A 21,111-nucleotide genomic window follows, 5' to 3' on the forward strand; every position below is an offset into this window, starting at 1 on the left:
CACATGTTTAATTTATTTTCTATTGTTTCAATTAAAGACAAAGCTATATCTTCTTAATGAGTGTCTAAAGTTCATGCCTTTAATTATTGCCCAATTCTTGTAATTTTATAGCACAACAAATACACCTTTTGGATACTATAAAATGTCAACTCCTAAGGATTTAATATAAAGCTTTTAAATTCTCTTTTATTTTCCCTGAAAATCCTACCTACCAGGCTTTATAGAATGTTTCCTTTCCTCAGGCAATTGACACATTTAAAATTAAGAATATCTGCTAATTGTCATCTACCATTCATTTCAATAAGATTATTTTATTTGTGAGAGTAATCATATTGCAAATCTAAGGGAACAAATGTTTTCTTTGTGATACTGTGTAAGTTGTGATTGACCTGTTAATAGAGAAATCTGTTTCATTTTATAAAACTTAAAGCTTGATCTTAAAAATTAGAAAAAAATGATTAGAATATAGGTATGTGCAACCACAGCAAAGAAGAAAAGAGTGTGAAGAGAGTCTATAGAAAAACCATTGCCAGTTACTCTTCTGACAGAAAATTAATATCCAGGATATATAAAGAACTCAAAAACAACACTAAAAGAAGTAACCTGAAAAATAATTAAATACACATTTCTCAAAAGAAGAAATACAAGTGGCCAACAAAACATGAAAAACTGTTCAGTATTGTTGGGAATTTGAGAAATGCAAATCAAAAGTACACTGAGATTTCATCTCACTCCAGTTAGTATAGCAATCATCAAGAATACAAGTAATTGATACGTCAAAATATATTCTACTGTCATATATAACTAAAAAGAACATATAAAAACCTTTTTTAAAAAGGACATAAGTAATAATACTGATGAGAATGTTGGGAAAATACTTATTCACTGTTGATAGGATTGTAAATTAGTATAATCACTATGGAAACCATAGTGGAGGTTCCTCATAAGGCCACAAATGGAATCATCATGTGACCCAGCTGTACTATTCATTGGTATTTTTCCAAAAGAATTAATACTGTAGCAATATATGCAAACCCATGTTTATAGCAATAAAATTCACAATAGCCAAATTATGAAACCAGCCTAGATACTGTAACAGATGAATGGATAAAGAAACTGTGGTGTATACATATAATTACAGGACTTTAATGTCAGGACTGACCAAGCATATGTTCCTTCCATACATACACACACACACACACACACACACACACACACACACAATGGAATTTTATTCAGTATAAAGAATGAAATTTTGTCATTTGCATGAAAATGAATGGAAGTACAGAGTACTTTGTTGAGCAAAATAAACCAGACTCAGAAAGTCAAGGGTCATATTTTCTCTGTAATATGGAGAAGTTAGAAATTTTAAAAGGACCTCATGAAGATAGAAGGGAGACCAGTAGAGTTGAAAAGGAGAATATAGAAGAAGGAGAAAGGGGAGGTACTGGAGAAAGAAATTGATCAAATTATATTATGCGCATGTACAAATATGTCACAGTGAATCCCACCAATATGTATAGTCACACAGCGTAACAATAACTTTAAAAAATGTGTCTATATACATCTTAAAAATGAATATAGATGTATACCAACCATTTCTTCTTCATTTGCAGGGGTGAGGAAAGGGAAATAGTGAGGAAAACTTATTTCCTAAACTAACTTCTTATCTTTATGAAGATCCAGATTTCATCCCTTCGTTACTTCAGTGAGGCAGGTCAAAAGGTGAAGTCATGGAGTGGGGCTGGGACTCAGTGTTAGAGTGCTTGCCTAGCACGTGTGAGGCACTGGGTTCAATTTCAGCACCACATAAAAATAAAATAAAGATATCATGTTCATCAACCATATATATATATATATATATATATTTTTTTTTTTTTTTAAGGTGAAGTCATTTCTGAAAGTTTTATGGCATGAGTGCATTGCTCTGGAGAAGTTGAATCCTAGTAGCCATCACTGTAAATGTGATGAATTTTTGCTTTTAAGTATGATTTTTCCCTTAATTTTCCTCTACTATTTAGTAAAAGTTGAGATGTCAGGTCCAAGGTATTAAAGGAAAGAAATTCTAGGATCTAAGTCTTCAGGGTGGCAAGCTTATGGCATTTGGTAGAAGCTGGTGGCTTCAACTCCTTGGAGTTAGACGGTCACTTTCTTAATACATTAGTGCTTTGTTAAGTGACCTTTTAAGTTTTTCCTTTGTAAGAAAGCCATTATTCTGAGTTGACTATTATTATGAAGATATTAGTAGATGGCAGTGAATGTACCTAAGTGATTTAGTACAATCTTGAGATGCTACATCTAAGTAACTTCAGCCTCTGTCAACAACTAGGAGGTTGTATTTACTTAGTTTTGGAAAATTCTTATCTTTACAATTTCTTTACTTTTCTTAGGTTTCCATTGTATCCAAAAGGAGGAGAGAAGTTACAATTTGATTATGGTGTCTATCTTCTGAACAAAAATATAGCACAGGTAAGCCATTCTTATTCTCTCCTTTCTGACTGTTTTGGATTGTTAACTCTCTTTATAACTAAGTATTGTGATTGACCCTTTTTATTTAACCAGTTACATTAGTAATGCCAATTTTTTTTTTGGCCACAGTCTTATTCTGTGCCTTTGTAATGAAGACACAGAATCAATGGGTACCAGTTGGAATCCTGCTAAACTCAGAAGCCCTTTTCTATGATCTTACTTGATGGTGGACTTGTACTTGAATGTGTGGACTTTATAATTTCCTGGTCTGCAGCTTGATTGGTAATAGCTTTCTTAGACCACTTCTAGGGACTCATTTTGCTTTCTTGTTTATGGAGTAAAAGTTTAGTGCCTTTGGCAAGTCCTTAATGGTCTTGTTGTGTCATACCATGTCATACTCATTATCCAGGACCCAAAGGAAAAGACCCAGCATATGTTCCTTCCAACCCATCTTGGATTTCTGTGGCTCTTTCAACAGCACATGAGTTTGTAACTCACTTGAATAATGTCTTTCCACATACCATAGTGAGACTATCAGATGCCTGAGTTTGTATTTTTTCTGAAAGAAATACGTAGCATTTCTTTAGTACACTTGCAAGAGATGGATGTTCCATAAATTTTCTAGTAGTCAAGAAAGACCAGTTTCAGTGCTTTGTTCTCATTAGGACATCCTTCCAATTGGACTGTCACATGGATGGATACCCTCAGCCTAGCTGTTATTTAGAGATATTATCAGCTATATCCTTAGACCTTTCAGTTTTGTGGAAATAATAAAATTTGTGATGCTTTTGCTTCTGTGAGCTGGAGTTACCTTTTATCCATATAAATCTAGAATCTTACTGAACAATTTCCTTGTTCATGTCTGATAAACCTAGAATTATACCTCTATATGATGCCTTTCTTTTCTCAACCAACCTTAATTTAATGTTCATTTTTTTAAATCTGGTTTTTATTAAGATTGCTGTCCTCTTGAAATTGGATCAAATTTCTAGTTTGTGATCCAATTAAAATCACTTGCTTCATAACCCCATACTCAGTGTCCCTTCAGTCACACTGCTTTTACTGTTACTTTCCCTCTCACTCATGTTCCTCCCTCCAGCCACACAATCTTGTGCAGTCTCTGGCCCATGACTCACCTTTTCATGTGCTGTTCTTCCCACAAGATGCTTTCCTTTCCTCCATTTTTGGCAGATAAGTATTTCAGTCAAAGAGCAGGACTTTAATGTCAAGACTGTCTAGCTGTGCTGATCACAGTGGTGTCATACCATGGAAAAGGCAGTGCTTTGACAAACTGCTAAAGAAGACAGCACTAAGGAAGATGAAGTAAATTAGTAAGTCAATTAGGCGGCACCTCCAGTGAAGTCAGTAGGTGGAAAGATCACTTGGATGCAACAGGGTGCAGAGTCTGGGAGCAAAATTGGTGTTCTTTAGTAGAATGCTCTGTGCCCTTAGGTCCTTGTCCTAAGGTTGAAAGGTTGTCAGAAGCTTCCAGGTGAAACTCGCCCCTACCAAATGCCTGGATTTCCTCATAAATCCCAGCTTCAAACACGCACATATGCATGCACACATGCAGACATACATACACGTGCAACTACACCCTTCTTTCTTCTCAGGGCCTAGTAGGAATGCAAAGAATGGTATAGAGAGGAACTGAGAATAGCCCAGCTTGCTTTGGGAGCAAGACCAAATGGAGTCTATTTGAAATGGGAAACAGGAAGTGAGCCCTGCATACCAGACTCATGGCTCTAGTGACTGATCTCACTTGGAAGAACTTCCCAAGTAGTCTCTGACTTTCTCCTTAACTAGACCAAAGCCACAGATATGCTCAACAAGTTTTATACATCTGTTTAAAAACTGGATTGTTTCTAGAAACTTTGAATCCTCTCCATTCTTTTTGTAAATTGAGAGATTTGAATGTGAGGGTGTTAAGATCAATAGATCAGCCACTCTGCATCTTGGGAAGCAAGTATCTTTTTACCACCACTGTGGCAGTTTTAAAAGGAGGGGACAGTAAACTTCCAATTTAAATATTTAGATGGAAACTTCTGTGAAACATGTGATCTTTCAAATTTGTGACCTTGGGGAAGGCTTCTTTTTGTCTTTAGCCTTACTACCACCACTTTTTCACATTTTGATTTGTAACAAATCAAAGAACCATTAATTATTGTGACTCCTAACCAAGTGTTACAGCAATAAGATATTTCCAGCTTTTGAAGGTCTGTTTATGTATACTAATGTGTGTTGTCAAAGGGGAGTTTGTCTTCTCAGCCAGTCTCATTTGTACCTCATCTCTAGAGATGTGAACAAATCATACTATTAAAATGGCCCCACCTCAGTAATTTATAAGCCACTTTAGTGGAGGTGGATGAAAGCATTGGCATGTGTTAAAGTGCCAGAGAAAAAGGAGTGAAGTCATTTAATACTGCATCCATAACTTGGTCGAGGATTTGAATAGTCAATAGGGCCTTTCATCACAACCAGAAGTAGTAGTAAAATCACTTTTTGGTAGAGGAAATGACAGAATTTAGTAATATTTGTTACTTCAGTATTTGGGATCAGTCCAGCCGATGTTTTGAAAGCACAGGCTTGGAAAGACAGGCCTTCAAGTAGAAATCTTCAAGTGTTGTTTAAAGAGCAGGGAGCATTGATCAGGCCTGCTTGCCTTCTTCATGTCACTGCTGACTGAAGGTATGTGTATATGTGCTGGATCAGATATTGAAAGTGAGTCAAGCAAATGCCTTGTTTTGAGCACCATTCACTAATGTGTCAAGTGCCAGCCCCTTCATTTGGAAATAGACTTCCTTATTGGTTGACATTGTAATAGTATAGAAATGATCCTGTCAAAACTCAGACATGGCATAATTAGCATTGATTCAGAAATGAGGTACTACCATAATTGTCAGTAAGCTTTTAAGTATATTGTATTAGAATTTACATATAGAACAATAGTTTGCTTTTAATTCCCAGAGCATAAAAAGTAGTATAACAAAAATTATAATCCTTTTTCCTCATAGTTAGTAAGGAATATGCATATGGCTCATCATCACCCTGTAGAGATAAAGAACAGATAATGTTAAATGAATTTGAAGACAAATATGGCTTTGCCCTCTGTCACTATAATCTAACAGGCTCGGCAAAAAAATTCCCTTACTTTTACATGCTTCATTGTTGTATATATTTCCATCCTAAATGTGTAGTTCAAAGAAGATGACATTCCCAGATAGTTCCTTAAGAACAGAGGCATTAATATACATCATGAGACTTATAGTCAATAATACTGTATTTTTACAATTTAGTAAAAGTAGATTTTAGGTGTTGTCACCATACCAGAAAAGTTAACTGGAAAGTGACAAGTATGTAATTTGTTGTAACAGTTGTATTGTGTATGTCCTTACATATGTACATCAAAACATTGTGCTGTGTCTTAAATATATGTAATAAAAATACATTTTTAAAAAGTTAAGTAACTTGCTTAAAATTGTTTTTTGTTTATTGAGCATGTACTGTAAGCTAGCTGTGTATGCCTAATTAGGTTGTAAGACACACAAGATCCCAGATGCCTGCCTCACTGATAAGCTAGGTGCAAAGAGACAAGTATTATATGATTCCACTTACATGAAATATCTAGAGAAGACAAGAGCATACAGACAAGTAGATTGGAGTACTGGGAGAAGGAGCAAGTGGGAGAACCATTGCTTAATGGTTATAGAGTTTGAGGTGATGAAAAAGTTTAAGAAATATATGGTAATGATGTTTGCATAACATAGAGAATGTGATTAATGCCACTAAAATGGTTTAAATAATCAATAATAATGGTTAAAATAATAAATTTAGTATTATCTATTTTACCATGATTTTTGTAATATACTAAAAGCCACTGAATTATATACATTCGATGGGTGAATTGTATGGTATGTGAATTATGTTTCAATTAAGCTATTATCCCTGACTTATTAAACATAATTTAACTGGAAAAACACTAAATAATGAAAATTATTTTAGATTGCTATAAGTCCTGCAGTAGAAAATTAATTGAATATAGGTCTGAAGACAGACCTACTTTAGATAAAGTTGTCAAATAAGCCTTATTGAGGAATTAACTGTTGAACATGACAAGGAACCAGCCATGTGAAGAGCTAGGGAATAGAAAGTTCCCTGAGGCCACTGGAACTGCAAGGGCAAAGTCCTTGAAGTAGAAAAGGTCTTGTCAAGACACAGCAGATTTATGGACTTAATTATAATTGAGAGGCTGAGGTAGGCAGGCAGCATATATCATCCAGAGCCTTAGAGATCAGGGAAAGAATTTTAATTTTATTCTAAATACAAATGAAACTATTGAATGAATGATTTAAATTTTCAGAGAGGAATGATTTGATTTGTGTCTTCAGATCACTCTAGTTGCTGTAGTGGATTGCAGGCAACTACAATTTAATTGAAGTTAGTAGTCAGGAGGCAATTTCAGAAGATGAGAGGAGGGTTGGTGGAGATGTGGACCAGGATAGTAGCGGTAGAGATGGAGAGAAATAAGCAGATTTGAAATATATCATGGGAAATGAGCAAATGGATTGAATATGGGAGATGACAGAGAAAGGAATTATCAAAAAATGATTTCTGTTTTATATATGAGCAACTGGATGATTGTGTTTATTGAGATGAGTTCCAGAAGATGGAACTGGGGAAAAGGACATCAGAAGATCTGATTTGGAATTGTTAAACTGAGTTGACTTTTAGAAATAAATAGAATCATTAAGTGAACAAAAGAATATAAGGATCTGGAGTAGGTCAGTACTAGAGTTAGAAATTTGGGAGTCATCAACCTAAGATCTTATTTAAATCCATGGAATCAAACAAGGTTAACCAGGGGTAGAATGCAGAGCTGAAGAGAGAGAGACATACAGATGGATACGTACAGTGGAATTTAGCCTCATGAAATCACTTATAGAAGTTGAAAGAAGGAGGACAAACCAGCAAAGACCAAGGAATGACTAGCTGGCTGGGGAGAAAATGATCAAAGAGAAATAATATGGAAAGTAAGACAAGTACTTTTTTGTTTCTGGAATAAAGGAGTAATCGACTATGTCCAGTTATGACTTCATAACTGGATAGGACTGTGGAATAAAGGGAGATTTGGGGTGGGTATTTTTTTAATCAGTTTTGTGGAGATGTTTATATGGCTTTTTAAGATGGTAAATATCAGGGCATATTTATGCTGGTGAGAGTTTAAAATGTTGCCACTTATTCCAAACAGCCTTTTTCAGATGCATTGAAGTTGCCCCCAGTATTAGGGGACTTAATTCAATGGCAGAGTACTTGACTATCACATACAAGTGTGCTAGGGTTCAATCTTCAGCCCTGAAAGAAAAAACAAAGATGCTCTGTATAAGGAAGATAACTAGGAGATTTATCTTATAATGTGAAGAACTGTGATGGGTTTGTCTTACATGTATAGTTCTTATTACAGTTCATGCCATACTGTGAATGCCTTTTTAATTTGAGGATGAATTGGCCATATGTACATGCATTAAGTTAGTTCACCACTTGAGTAAAGTGAAACAAGCAGGTGCAGTGAAGCTAAGTGTTTTTTGAGGTTAAAGCTGAACTTGCAGTAGATTTTCAGAGTATTCCACATGAGCATGCCAATGTGCATAAGCTAAGTGACAAAGGTTGCCTTTTCTCTTTAGAGTAAAAATATAATTGCCCTTGGTTCTCTGGAGGTCCCAGAGGACAGGGTTATTTTTATAATATTACTAAGACATTTTTGCCTGTTGCATTGTATTGATATTTGCATGATAATACAAAATGATACTGACAAAAATTACTGGCCCCTTAGAATAAATCAAAGTAGAGGCACTCAACACCACTGGAACTCATATTTTTAAAATCATTTTCACTTAAGATGGTCCACGTTGAAGCAGTAAAAATTATTAATTATATTAAATATTGACCCTGGGATGCCCAGCTTTTTAATATTCTTTGTGGTGAAAAACAAGTATGCAGAAACCATTCTTGCTTTGCTCTGAGCCACTGAGTTACTGACTGAATAACAGCCTTTTAATGGAGTCATCATTACCTTTGCTTCAGAGAATGACTGCCAAACTCTGGGTATTCCATCTAAGGCATATGGCAGAACGTTTCCTCAAAAGTGAATGAAGTGAACCTGTCATTCAAAGGAAATCAACTGATGATAAAATTGAAGATTTAAGTGAAACTTAGAATTTCAGAACATTTGCATTTGCCACCATGAGATTGATAGCTTTCCAGTTCTTAAAAATGTTTTTGGAAATATTGGTAGTGATATAAACACATATGATTCTTAAATATTTTATAATAGAATATATCAGATTATACACACATACACACAAATTCAGTGAGCCAGTGTCTTCCAAATGACCAGTATATGATGTTGTGAAATCATGGATGGGTGAAGATTCTTTTGAATTGCAAGAAAGACCAATGATTTTTTTTTATTTTGTATTTGTTCTTTTTAGTTATACATGACAGTAGAATGTGTTTTGTAGACCAATGAATTTTAATGTATTAGATGTGGAAAGTTTTTTATAGGGTTTTAGACTCTCGTTGCTGCTAACCAATCAAAACTGTCTATTACTTGATGAGTTTGGGAGTAGTATCAAAGAAGAATATCCACAATTATCTGAAAAAATTATAAAAATTTTCCTTTCTTTTCCAACTATAATCTGTATAAGCGGGATTTTCTTACAAAACAACATATGGTAACAAAATGAATGCAGAAGTAAACACGAAACTCCAACTGTTTTCTATTAAGCCTGGGCATTGCAAAAGAGACTGCAAAAATATAAAACAGTGTCATTTATCTCACTAAATTTCTTTTTGGAAAATATGCTTGTTTTTCATTAGAATATTATATGTATTAACAAGTAGTGGGTTTCTATTGTTTTTTGAAAATGGATTAATAAATATTTAAGGTTTCTTAATTTTAATTCTAACATTATAAATATTAATATATTTGACCTGCCTAAACAAAAAGCTCTTTGGGTTCCTCAATAATTTTTAAGAGTATAAAGGGATTTTCAGACAAAAAAAAGTTTGAAAACTGCTGTCCTAGAGAATGTAGCCACCCTGAGATTTCCTATAAACCCCCTCAAGTGCTCATAGTCTGATAAACCAAGACACATGTGTCAGTTCCCCAAATGTAGGAACATTATATAAGAGACCTGCCAATCTGAATTCCAGTAATGCTTGCCAGTACAAGTCAGAGCTGGCAGCTCCCAGAGGATTGTTCCCTACTGCCTTTGGCTTTTCTTAAGTTGGGCCTCTTCACTCCTTTCTTATAAGCACAGGGCTAATACTTTGAAAGGTATACTTTACAAATGACAGTGATGACTTACATTTAAAGCTTTGGTATACTTTTATGCATGAAGCTCATTTCAGACTCTGAAGTATGTTGAATAGGTCTGTAACAAATAAGAAGAGGTAAGAAATTAAGCTGTTCCAATGCTAATTTCCCTAGGTCAACTCAGCTATTATCAAAGAAAATTCATAACCAAATCTTCTAAAGTCAAACTCAATTATATCCCACTAGCACTACTAACATTATTTCCTTTTCTTTTAAATTTGGACCTTCTTATAATCCTGCAAGGTAGAGCACAGACAAGTCTACATTTTATAGTTGAACTCCTGACACTATGGGTTAAGTAGAATTAGGAGTAAAACCTGAGAATTTTGTGAGCTCTTTACTTTGGCTCTGTTATCTCCCCCCACCCCCATCTTTAAAGTTATTTTAAGTCTTCATAGGAAGTAAAAGTAGCTTCTCTTGGCAAAACAACCCTTATTTTGCCAAGGACATGGTCTTTCTCTAAAACCTAGCCACTCTTAGGGCCCACACTATTTAGCACACTGCTATTTAGAAGGGATTGATGCCAATTTACACCCAGTAGCTTAAATTAAAACGTATTTCTTCAACATATATTCCAACGTATATGACACATGGGGAGAAAATGCATTTTTATTTTTGTAATTCTTATGGGAATCAAGAATACACATTCCAAGGATGTTTTATAGTCAAAATGCCCCCTCTCTCTGCTGCCTACAAAATTTGCCGTTTAATGTATTGGAAGTTCTTTATAAAAAGTGCTACAGTTTGAAAAAATTTTTAAAAAAAAGCTTTACTACAATGTAATTAATATACCGTACAGTTCACCCATTCAGAGTACAAATTCAATGGGTTTTAGTATAATCACCAAATAATGCATCTACCACAATTTTAGGACATTTTCATTGCCCTAAAAAGACTCTCTATGCCCATTCAGAGTCTTTCTTTATTCCTCTATTTGGCAAAAAATTATTTCAAAAATGAGTGAAGTAAGTTTGTCACTCAAAGGAAATCAACGAATGATAAAATGGAAGATTTAAATGAAAGTGATTTCAAAGATTTGAATTTTTTCCAATAGCTAAGATGCCGAGCATTTTCTAAAGTACTCAGCTAAACATTTACTTATCTTATTTGGAGAAATATCTACTCAGACCTTTTACCCACTTTAAAATCGGATTGTTTTTATTGTTGAATCCAAAGAGGTGTCTGTACATTCTAGATACAAGTTCTATTTTCAGACAAATGATTTAGAACTATTTTCTGCCATTCTTCAGGTTATCTTTTCAATTTTTTTTAAATTCTTTTAGTTGTTATTTTATTTGTTTGTATGCAGTGCTGAGAATCAACCCCAGTGCCTCATGCATGCTAGGCAAGCACTCTACCACTGAGCTACAACCCATCCCTTTTCAATTTACTTGATCATATTTATTGAAGCACAAAGGTTTATAGTTTTGATGATGTCCAATTTCACCTGTTTTTCATTTCTTGTTTGTACTTTTGTATCTAAGAATATTTAGCCAAGGTCACAGATAATTACTCTTAGGCTTTCTGTGTAGTTTTTAAGCTCTACTTTTAGGACTGTGGTTGATTTGAATTGATTTTTATGTATGGTATTGTATTAGGGTTCTCTAGAGGAACAGAATAAACAAGAAGTATAATTATAAAAAGTGGACTTACTAGTTGGCTTAGGGGATCAGAAGCTGGATAGTCCACAGTGGCCATCTGCAGGCTGGAGAGCTGGAAGAACCAGTAGCTAGAACTAGAGGGATCAGCGGTGCTACCTTAATCCAAGACCCAAGGCTTCTGGAGAATCACTAGCAGAGTCTGCTTTGGAAGAGTGAAGATATGAGAGTCCAATATCCTCAAATGATAGCCACAGCAATCAAGAACACACCCTCACTGACATACCCATAAACCTCTTAATCCAATCAAATTGACAGTTCAAATTGACCTTTATAGGTGTAAAAAAGGGGATGTTTCTTCTTTTGCATGCAAATACCCAGTTGAACCAGAAACACTTGTTGAAAAGACTACTCCTTACTTCTCTTTATCCATTGAATTATCTTGACACTCATGCCAAAATTAAAGTGTGAGAATTTATTTCTGAACTCTGAATTCTATCCCATTAATCTGCTATGTCCACCCATATGTTAGTAGTATCCTGTATCCTTTTAAAAAAAAAAAAAAAAAAAGTAATAAATGGGGCTGGGGATGTGGCTCAGTGGTAAAGCACTTGCCGTGCACATGTGAGGCACTGGGTTCGATCCCCAGCACCACATAAAAATAAATAAATAAAGATATTGTGTCCATCTTAAAAAAAATCTTTAAAAAAATAATAATTTCTAAGACTGGGGTTGTGGCTCAGTGGTAGAGCGCTCGCTTAGCATGTACAAGGCCCTGGGTTCGATCCTCAGCACCACATTAAAAAAAAAGAACTAAATATATTCAAAAATAATAATAATAATAATAATTTCTAGACTGAGGGCATAGCTTGGTAGTAGAGCACTTGCCTAGCATGCATGAGGACCTGGATTCAATCCCCAGTACTGAAAAAAGGAATCTAAATTCAAAGATAATATATGCCAATTATAGAAATTATAAAAAGTACAAAAGAAGGTAGAGTTTTTTAATTTGTTCATAATCCCACCACTCACAGGCACCCTCTGGATCTTCCAATTTTTTTTCTTTTTCTTAGCTAATTGAGATAATATTGTAGATGAGGTTTTGTCCACAAAAAAGGATACTCAGTGAATGATAGTTGCCATTTGTTGTTGTTATACTATTAAACTGATGTGAAGAGGAATGCTTCATAGGATATGATATCCAAACTGGAAATTCAAGAATGAAAAATATATGGCTAGTGAGAGAGGAAGGGAACCAACACACAGAGGAGAGGCTACCAAGGGTATGTTTCCACCAGCCTGATTAGAGCAGAAGATTACCTTAATGGTGAAGACAGGAAAGATGGTTTGGGCAGACCACTGTTGGCCCCAGAAGGACAGATTTTTCGGTGTTATTCCTGGGCCTAAGTATGGTCTAGGTGAGCTCCCAGGCATGTTTCAGGTGTGAAATGTTCATTGAGTCTGGCATGGTGGTGTACCCCTCTAATCCTCCTACTCTGGAGGCTGAGGCAGAAGGACTACAAGCCAGAAGATTGTACTTTCTGCCTTAAAGATTGATAATTAACTTTATCTATGCATTCATTCGTCCATCCACTTCTCTCTCTCCATTTATGTGTGTGTGTTGAATTTTAAATAGACTTGAGATAAGAATATATATGGTAGTTTTCTAAAGTATCCAGTCTGTATTTAAAAGGATAACATACTATCTTTTGTAGTTGAAATTATTGGTTAGGTATTTATATATAATTTGTTGGTTTTTTTTTTTTTTTTCATAAATATCAGCCACTGGACTGGGGTTGTAGCTCAGCGGTAGAGCCCTCGCCTAGCAAGTGTGAGGCCTTGGGTTCAATCCTCAGCATCACATAAAAATAAGTAAAATAAAGGTTTTGTGTCCAACTACAACTAAAAAATAAATATTTTTCTTAAAAAAGACACCAGTCATTAACCAATTTACTAAACATCATTGATATTATATTGGTTATAATCACTGTACTCTTCAACTATAGAAACTGATAAATTGGTAAAATAAAACTATTTTTAACTCTTTGGACATTTTTTTCTACTTTAAAAACTGAAACTAGAGGGCTGGGGATGTGGCTCAAGCGGTAGCGCGCTCACCTGGCATGTGTGCGGCCCAGGTTCGATCCTCAGCACCACATACCAACAAAGATGTTGTGTCTGCCAATAACTAAAAAGAAATAAATATTTAAAAAAAAAAAAACAAAAACCTGAAACTAGAAATCCAATCCCAAGAACATTTTTACAAATAAAAATTAGAACAATGGTAACATATTTAAATAGCTTATATTAGGGTACATTATCTCTTTAATATTTTTTAAAGTCCTAAAAGTATAAGAAATATTGCATTTAGATAAACCAAGCCTCTAAAGGGTGAATTTTTACACACAGTTACACAGCAGTTAGATGGCCAAAGAAATTAAGACCCTAATCATTTGACTCTAAGTTCAGGGGAACACACTTGCTGATTTCCTGTTATCAGACAGCAAGGAAACACATTATATAACAGGTTTCCCTTTTTCTGTGGCTATTTAAAAGCTAAGTGTAAATTTAGCACCATACTTGGCTTAGCATCTTTGGTAACCTGTATCTCTTCCTTTATCTAGTTGTTTTAAGAGATTCACTTTAGCATTTTGCTTGTTCAGTAATGAGACTAGATTGGCCTTTTCCAAAGCACCACCATGAGTGACATCTTTTGCTGGGAAGAAAATATTTAAAGAATGCATGTCCCCTGAAATGAAATATCCAGTGCTTAGTTCAGAGAGGTGCAATATAAATTCTAGCTATCATTTTTATGATTAAGCTCTATGAAATGAATTATGAGCTATATGAAAAATGAATTTGGGGGCTGAGGTTGTAGTTCTGTGTTAGAGTGCACACCTTGCATGTAGAAGGCACTGGGCTCTATCCTCAGCACCACATAAAAATTTAAAAAAAATAAAATAAAGGTATTATGTCCATCTACAACTAAAAAAAATATTTAAAAATTGAATTTAGTCTGGTTTAATTGGCATCAAAGTAATCATTATAGCTTAGATAAAAAATATTTGGAAAAATAAACTCAAAATTTGTTGTGTGTAAATTTTGGTGTTTTTAGAGAATAACATTTACAATTTTCAGACTTGGTTCAGTGACAATAAAATCAGTAATTTAATGAATGTTAATTTAGCAAGCGAGAGTCCAAAATCCTAGAATAAAATAAAATAAAGGCAACATGGCAAGTGATTAAGAGCAGGTACTCTGGATCTAGGCCACATGGGTTCAGATCCCACTTGCTTCATTCTAGCTATGTGGTTTTGGATAAATTACTTAACTTCTTTGTGACTCAGTGTCCTTGTCTGTGAAAAGGGGATTAAAATAGTTCCTAAGTCGTGGAGTTGATACGAGAAGGTTAGATGTACATGTTGATAAAGCACTAGCATAGTGCCTGGAACAGGGAAAGTGCTAAACAGGCATTAGCTAAGCAAATGAAATGCTAAGTGCAATATTTTCATTGTGATTAAGAAATCCCATATTTCACAAATTGAAAATACGTGAACAGAGATTACAGGCAAAATTTGAGAGTGAATACATAAAGGGGAGTAGCTACATCCATCAGATTACTTTTGTATACAGAAAAAAAAGGTATCCAGATACCATATGCATTATTGTTGAACCTTTAGTGTTGAGGTAATATTTTTTCATGCCATTTTTTAAAATAAAAATTATATTTTATTAAGTAAATGATTCAAACTCAGTATAATTTATTTTAAACATGGAAAATCATTAGGAAAAAATAAAAATCATGTAAGATGCCACTATTTGGAAGTAACCATCGTTAATATTTTAGTGAATGTCTTTCTAAATATCTGTGCAAATATGCATAGATTAAGTAGATAACATTTTTCATAAATGGTATGATACTATGCATTCTATTGTGCTTCCTTCTTTTTTTCATTTAACTCTATTGTGAAGAGTTTCCTGTTGATAAATATAGCTATATAAAATTTTGCTTGTATTTCATTCTATTCTATGGATGTACTATAATTTATCTAACAGTTTCCTTGTTGATACACATGTAGATCATTTCCAGTGTTTCCCCATTGTGAACAACATTGCAGTGAATAAGCATCCTATTCACTTAGATATTTGCATGTGTGTTCACTTATTTCCTTAGAATGAATACCTAATTAATGGGTCAAAGAATATATAATTAGAGTTTGACATACCGGTTTTTTGTCCTCTTGCCAGTGTTTTGTGTTATTAACCTTTTTCATATGACAATATCTATGTTTATATTTATAGCTCTTTTTATTAGTGAATGTTAAGTTCATGTATTTCATGTCTATTTGCTTTTTAATTTCTTTTGTGAATAAAAATGTACTTTTAATTTTTTAAAAGGGCCTTTTTAAAAATTATTGGTAGACCACAGAGTTCCCCAGATAACATAAGATCTAAGGAAATGACGTATATGCCTTCCAGCTAAGAGGGTTAGATTTGCTAAGTCATAGATTTATGTCAGCCTTGACTTCTCTGATTTTACCACCTTGCCACACATCCCACCTGGCCCTCTTAAGCATTCTCAGTTCCCTTGTCATATTAAAGAAGTCTATGTCTGTAGGAAGAAGGCTAGACTGAAGACAGCTTTTAGAAGAAAGTGAGGGGGTCTTGCAGGTAGCACACACATGAATCAGTCATCGTCTCTCCCATGAACCTCTTGAAAACATAACCCAGACTCTGTTTGTAAGTGATTAAAGTCCCCTTCTCTCTGCCTCTATCTACATTCCTACGCTAAGCCATGGTACCGTTTTCGGGCATATTATATTTTTAATCAAGTGGAATATAGCATTCCTGGGGCTCCCCTAAAACAATTAGCTGTATATTTTCTGTTTGCTATCAGTAAATGAAGCTACTTTTAGCTCATAAAAAAAGTAAAGCCATTTTAGAACAGAATTAAAAATTGATGTTATGAGGGCTAGAGCTGGAGCTGAGTGGCAGAGTGCTTACCTAGCATGGGTGAGACACTGGGTTCACTCCTTAGTACCACATATAAACGAACACATAAAATAAAGGTATCCTATTGATCTACAACTATAAAAAAATTTTTTTAATTGACATTTTGGCCAGGTGTAGTGGTACACGCCTGTAATCTCTGCGGCTTGAGAGGCTGAGGCAGGAGGATCGTGAGTTTAAAGCCAGCCTCAGCATCCTCAAGGCACTAAGCAACTCAGTTGAGACCCTGTCTCTAAATAAGATACAAAATAGGGCTGGGGATGTGGCTCAGTGGTCAAGTGCACCTGAATTCAAGCCCTGGTACCTGCCCTCCCCCCCCAAAAAAAATTGATGTTATGTTTCCAAGATACTAAAATTAAAAAAATACACATCTCTTTGTTCTACTCATCCCTTTGAGAATAGAAACTAAGTCAGGTTTTGATTCATATGGCTGAAGCAGGGTAGATAGGTCTTTGCAGCTCAAGTTTTTATCTCTTCTCCATTGCTCATTATAATAGTAATACAGATAATAATACCAGTATAATTATAACTAACTATTGTACAGGACACTTTTCTTAGAGGCTCCCACAGCCCTGTGAGATGTAGAATTACTGTCATCCTCTTTTGCTGACAGAGAATCTACCTCTGGGAAGTTAAGTGCACTACCCCAAAGTCACACAGATCTGTCCAATGGTAGAGACCGAACTTAAACCTAGGTCTTCTGATTCAAAACCCAGAGTCTGTAATTTTTAGAGAAAGGTTGCACAGTAGATCTGAAATTCTAGATTTTGGAACTCCAATCACATTATATTTTAGTATTTTTACCTTTTTCAAAAGGAGAGAGAAAAAAAACCTTTGTCTTCTCTAACAGGCCCACAGTTATCTCTGAATAGACCCAAATCATAGTTCTGTAGAGATACTTGTATAAACTGTTGGTTTAAAAGATGTGTGTATGTATATCTTTTACATGGTAAACTCATTCTAGCACTTTGTAGACAATGAAAGGAATGAAATTTTGTCATCCATAGATTTTAAAAAAGTACATGAAATGGTTTAATGGAAAGATATAATCCATAATAATGGAATTTGTTGTTAAGTATTTGTGTATGCACACAATATAACAATAATTTGGCCAATTTTGTTCCCTAGTACCCAGTCTCCTTCCTGTATTTACTAGTTTTCCTTCTGTTTTCATGAGAACTCACATAAACACACAACACACACACACACACACACACCCTTCTTTTTTCTCTCTAGCTTACACATGAGAGAAAACATACAACCCTTGACTTTTTGAATTTTTTAAATTTTGCTTAACATAATACTCTCAAGTTCCATGCATTTTCCTGCAAATGACATAATTCCATATTTCTTTATGAATGAATAAAACTCCATTGTGTAGATGTAACTCATTCTCTTTATCCATTGATTCATTGATGGACACCTAGGCTGGTTCCATAATTTGGCTATTGTGAATTCTGCTGCTTTAAACATAGGTTTCCCTGTATCACTATAGTATGCTAACTTTGAATCTTTATGATAAATAGCAGTGAGTGGTGTAGCTGGGACATATGATTATTCCATTCCCAGTCTTTTGAGGAACCTCCATACTGGTATCCATAGTGGTTGTACTAATTTACAAGCCTAGTGTAAAAGTGTTCCTTTTCCCCCACATTCTCTCCATTATTTATTATTGTGTGAGTTCTTTATGGTTACCATTCCAAACTGGAGTGAAGTGAAATCTTAGTGTACTTTTGATTTGTATTTCCCTAATTGCTAAAGATGTCGAAGCATCAAGTTTTTTGATTCACTACAACATGATCTGAAGAATTTTAGGATTCTCCAAGATACGATTTGCAAACAGGATGCTATATGAATGATTTTGTTTATAGAAAATATTCTGAGATTTATACCAGGTACCTAACATTTTTGTAAGTCCAATACAATATGGATTTTTAGAAATAATGATAAAACCATTATTATTATTACATTCATCCAGTATTTCATAGTTTTCAAAGTACTTACACAAAAAGTTCATACAGTCTTCAGTTTCTTCTCTGAAATAGATTTATATGAACATTTGCCTTTGATTTAGTAATTTCTCTTCCTGAAAACTTACAACTTCCTGAAAACAGTTCAAGATGTTTATTATAACTGAAAATAGCTATCTAGAGACAGATTAAGTAAACTGAGGAGCATCCACAGTGATCAAATTTTTACGAAGAATAAGTAGCCCAAAAAAATACTTTTGATAATATTGGAGAAAGAAGAGTGTGGCATTGAATTCACAGTCTGATTAAAGTCCTTTTAAGGGACTGGAGTTGTGGCTTAGTGGAAGAACACGTGCCTCACATGTGTGGGGCACGGAGTTCTATCCTCAGCACCATATAAATAAGTTATTGTGTCCATCTACAATTAAATTTTTTAAAAAAAAATACTATTTAAAAAAAGTTGCTTTTAAAAAAAATTTTTAAAGGCACCAAACTACCCTGTACATAGAGGGGAAATACTACCCTGATATATGCCAAAATTATAGTATGTTTGTTTGGATAATTCTTTTATTTATCTTTTTATTTCTGATGTTCCTGATCATGTGTTGCTTTTATAGGAGAGAGGGAGAAGGAGAGGTGGAGAGAGAGAGGGAGAGAGAGAGAGAGAGAGAGAGAGAGAGAGAGAGAGGTTGTGTAAAATTACTATAATTTCTTCAATAAAAACTGAGATCTAGTCTTTGGGGGGGGGTGCTGGGGATCAAACCTAGAGCCCCATACATAGGCAAGCCCTTCATCACTGACTATATACCCACCCCTTACTCATAATTTTTGACATTCCCAAAATGGTACAGATACCCAGTTATGAATCTAGGACTGGAAACCAGGTTTCTTCTCTCAATCTATTCATTAGTGTATGGCATCAGATTACAGGATACACCAGAAGATGCAGAGATTCCCACTTAAACAAGGTCAAATAGCTACATTTTTAAAGTATGTATTTCCTCTTTGTATTATTTTTTCATGAAGTCTAAAGTACAGTGCTATTTCCTGGATTTCAGGGCAGAATATGTGTGGCTAGGAACACAAGTACAGGTAGACCTGGGTTCAGTTGCTGGTCATTGTTGACACTTGGTGATGGTGGCACTGCATAAGCAATTTCTCTTCAGGCCTCAATTTCCTTTCTTACATAATGGGGCTGAAAAATTCCATTGTACAACATAATGTTGTCAAGTTTTTCTAAAGTTTCTATCTTTGTCCCCATTGTGTCCACATTCATAGATAAGAATTGTATCTCATTGCCAGACTGTCTTGCAAGGTAGCTTAAGGTCTTGGAAAGAGCTCCAGGTTGTATTCTAGCTTCAGAGTTGACTCTCTTTGGTTCTTCTACCCAATCTGCCTCTTTCTCACTGTGACATTGGGCCAGACTCAATCTTTCTACACCCTGGATCCTTCTATTATAAAGAGGTTGAAGTAAATCAAGACTTCTCCTTCTCCTTTTAGCATTTTAGTACATACATGATAAAAATCACAATAAATTGGTTACTCTTAAAATAGAGGTAATGGGAGGGCAAGTTCACCATTTTAGAAGATAATTTGGCACTCTCCAATGAAGTTGAACATAGTATATGAGAGTGTTTATAAAAGCAGCACTGTTCATAAATAGCCAAAGACTAGAAACAGCTTCAAATCCATCAGCAATATGTTCATCATTAATCCTGGTATGTTTATGTTATGGAATAATGTGCTGCCATGAAACCATAGCAATGGTAGGGGTAGATTTCATGAACTTAATGTTGAGTAAAAAAGCAAAGCAAAACATAAAACATCTCTGCTGTGTTGTTCTTTTTATGTATAGTCTAAAACAGGCCAGATTGGATGATATTGTTTAGGGATAAAAACTATACAAAACAGCAAGGATAGATTACCTCTGGGTAGGGAAGGGAAGGGATTATAAGAAGAAAGGGGCTCATGAGGGAACCTGGGCATGGCAGCATTTGTCTGTTGACAAAGTATGGCTATGCAGAAGTTTGCATCAGTCCTCTCCTTTAAACAGTGAATATGTGTATTTTATGTGTTTTTCTACAGGTATATTTTATCCTACCATTTTAAGAATAAAAAGCATGTGGGCTGGGGATGTGGCTCAAGCGGTAGCGCGCTTGCCTGGCATGCGTGCGGCCCGGGTTCGATCCTCAGCACCACATACAAAGATGTTGTGTCCGCCGAAAACTAAAAAAAAATAAATATTTAAAAAATTCTCTCTCTCTCTCTCTCTAAAAAAAAGAATGAAAAGCATGTATGACACTATTTCAGTGAATTCTTGTCATCTCTTGAGAAGTAATCATCATTACAAAAGGCTTCATATTTTGATGTTATATACCATAAGATAAAGAATTTTGACCCAGAACACCTTTTAGCTTTGCAGATAAGAATATCTGCTTTTATCTCTTACCTACATGCAAAACTTTTTTAAAATTCTTTATCCTTAATCTTCAAAGTAATACTTTCAGGTTTTGTTATTATCTTCATTTTACTGATGTTGGAAACAAGCTTAGAGTAATTTTTTGTGGAGGAGAATTTTTAAAGAAATCACTGAAACAAATCTGCATTCATGTTATGGAAAGATAAATTAGAAACAACAGTTATGTTCATTTTAAGAATATGTAATATAAAAACAATCCCTAAACAAATG

The 21,111-nt window shown here is 34.7% G+C and overlaps 1 protein-coding gene across 4 annotated transcripts in view; it reads left to right on the forward strand.

Moving 5' to 3' along the window:
• The window catches only part of Uvrag (UV radiation resistance associated), a 313,881-nt gene that overhangs the window by 244,695 nt on the left and 48,075 nt on the right, over positions 1 to 21,111 (forward strand). For all 4 annotated transcript variants that reach the window (XM_078046691.1, XM_078046692.1, XM_040284963.2 and 1 more), the window contains one exon: positions 2,391 to 2,469. In XM_078046691.1, the coding sequence (XP_077902817.1) occupies positions 2,391 to 2,469 (79 nt within the window). The remainder of the gene's footprint in view (positions 1 to 2,390; positions 2,470 to 21,111) is intronic.

Source organism: Ictidomys tridecemlineatus, chromosome 4 (assembly GCF_052094955.1).
Source record: "Ictidomys tridecemlineatus isolate mIctTri1 chromosome 4, mIctTri1.hap1, whole genome shotgun sequence".
NCBI lineage: Eukaryota > Metazoa > Chordata > Mammalia > Rodentia > Sciuridae > Ictidomys > Ictidomys tridecemlineatus.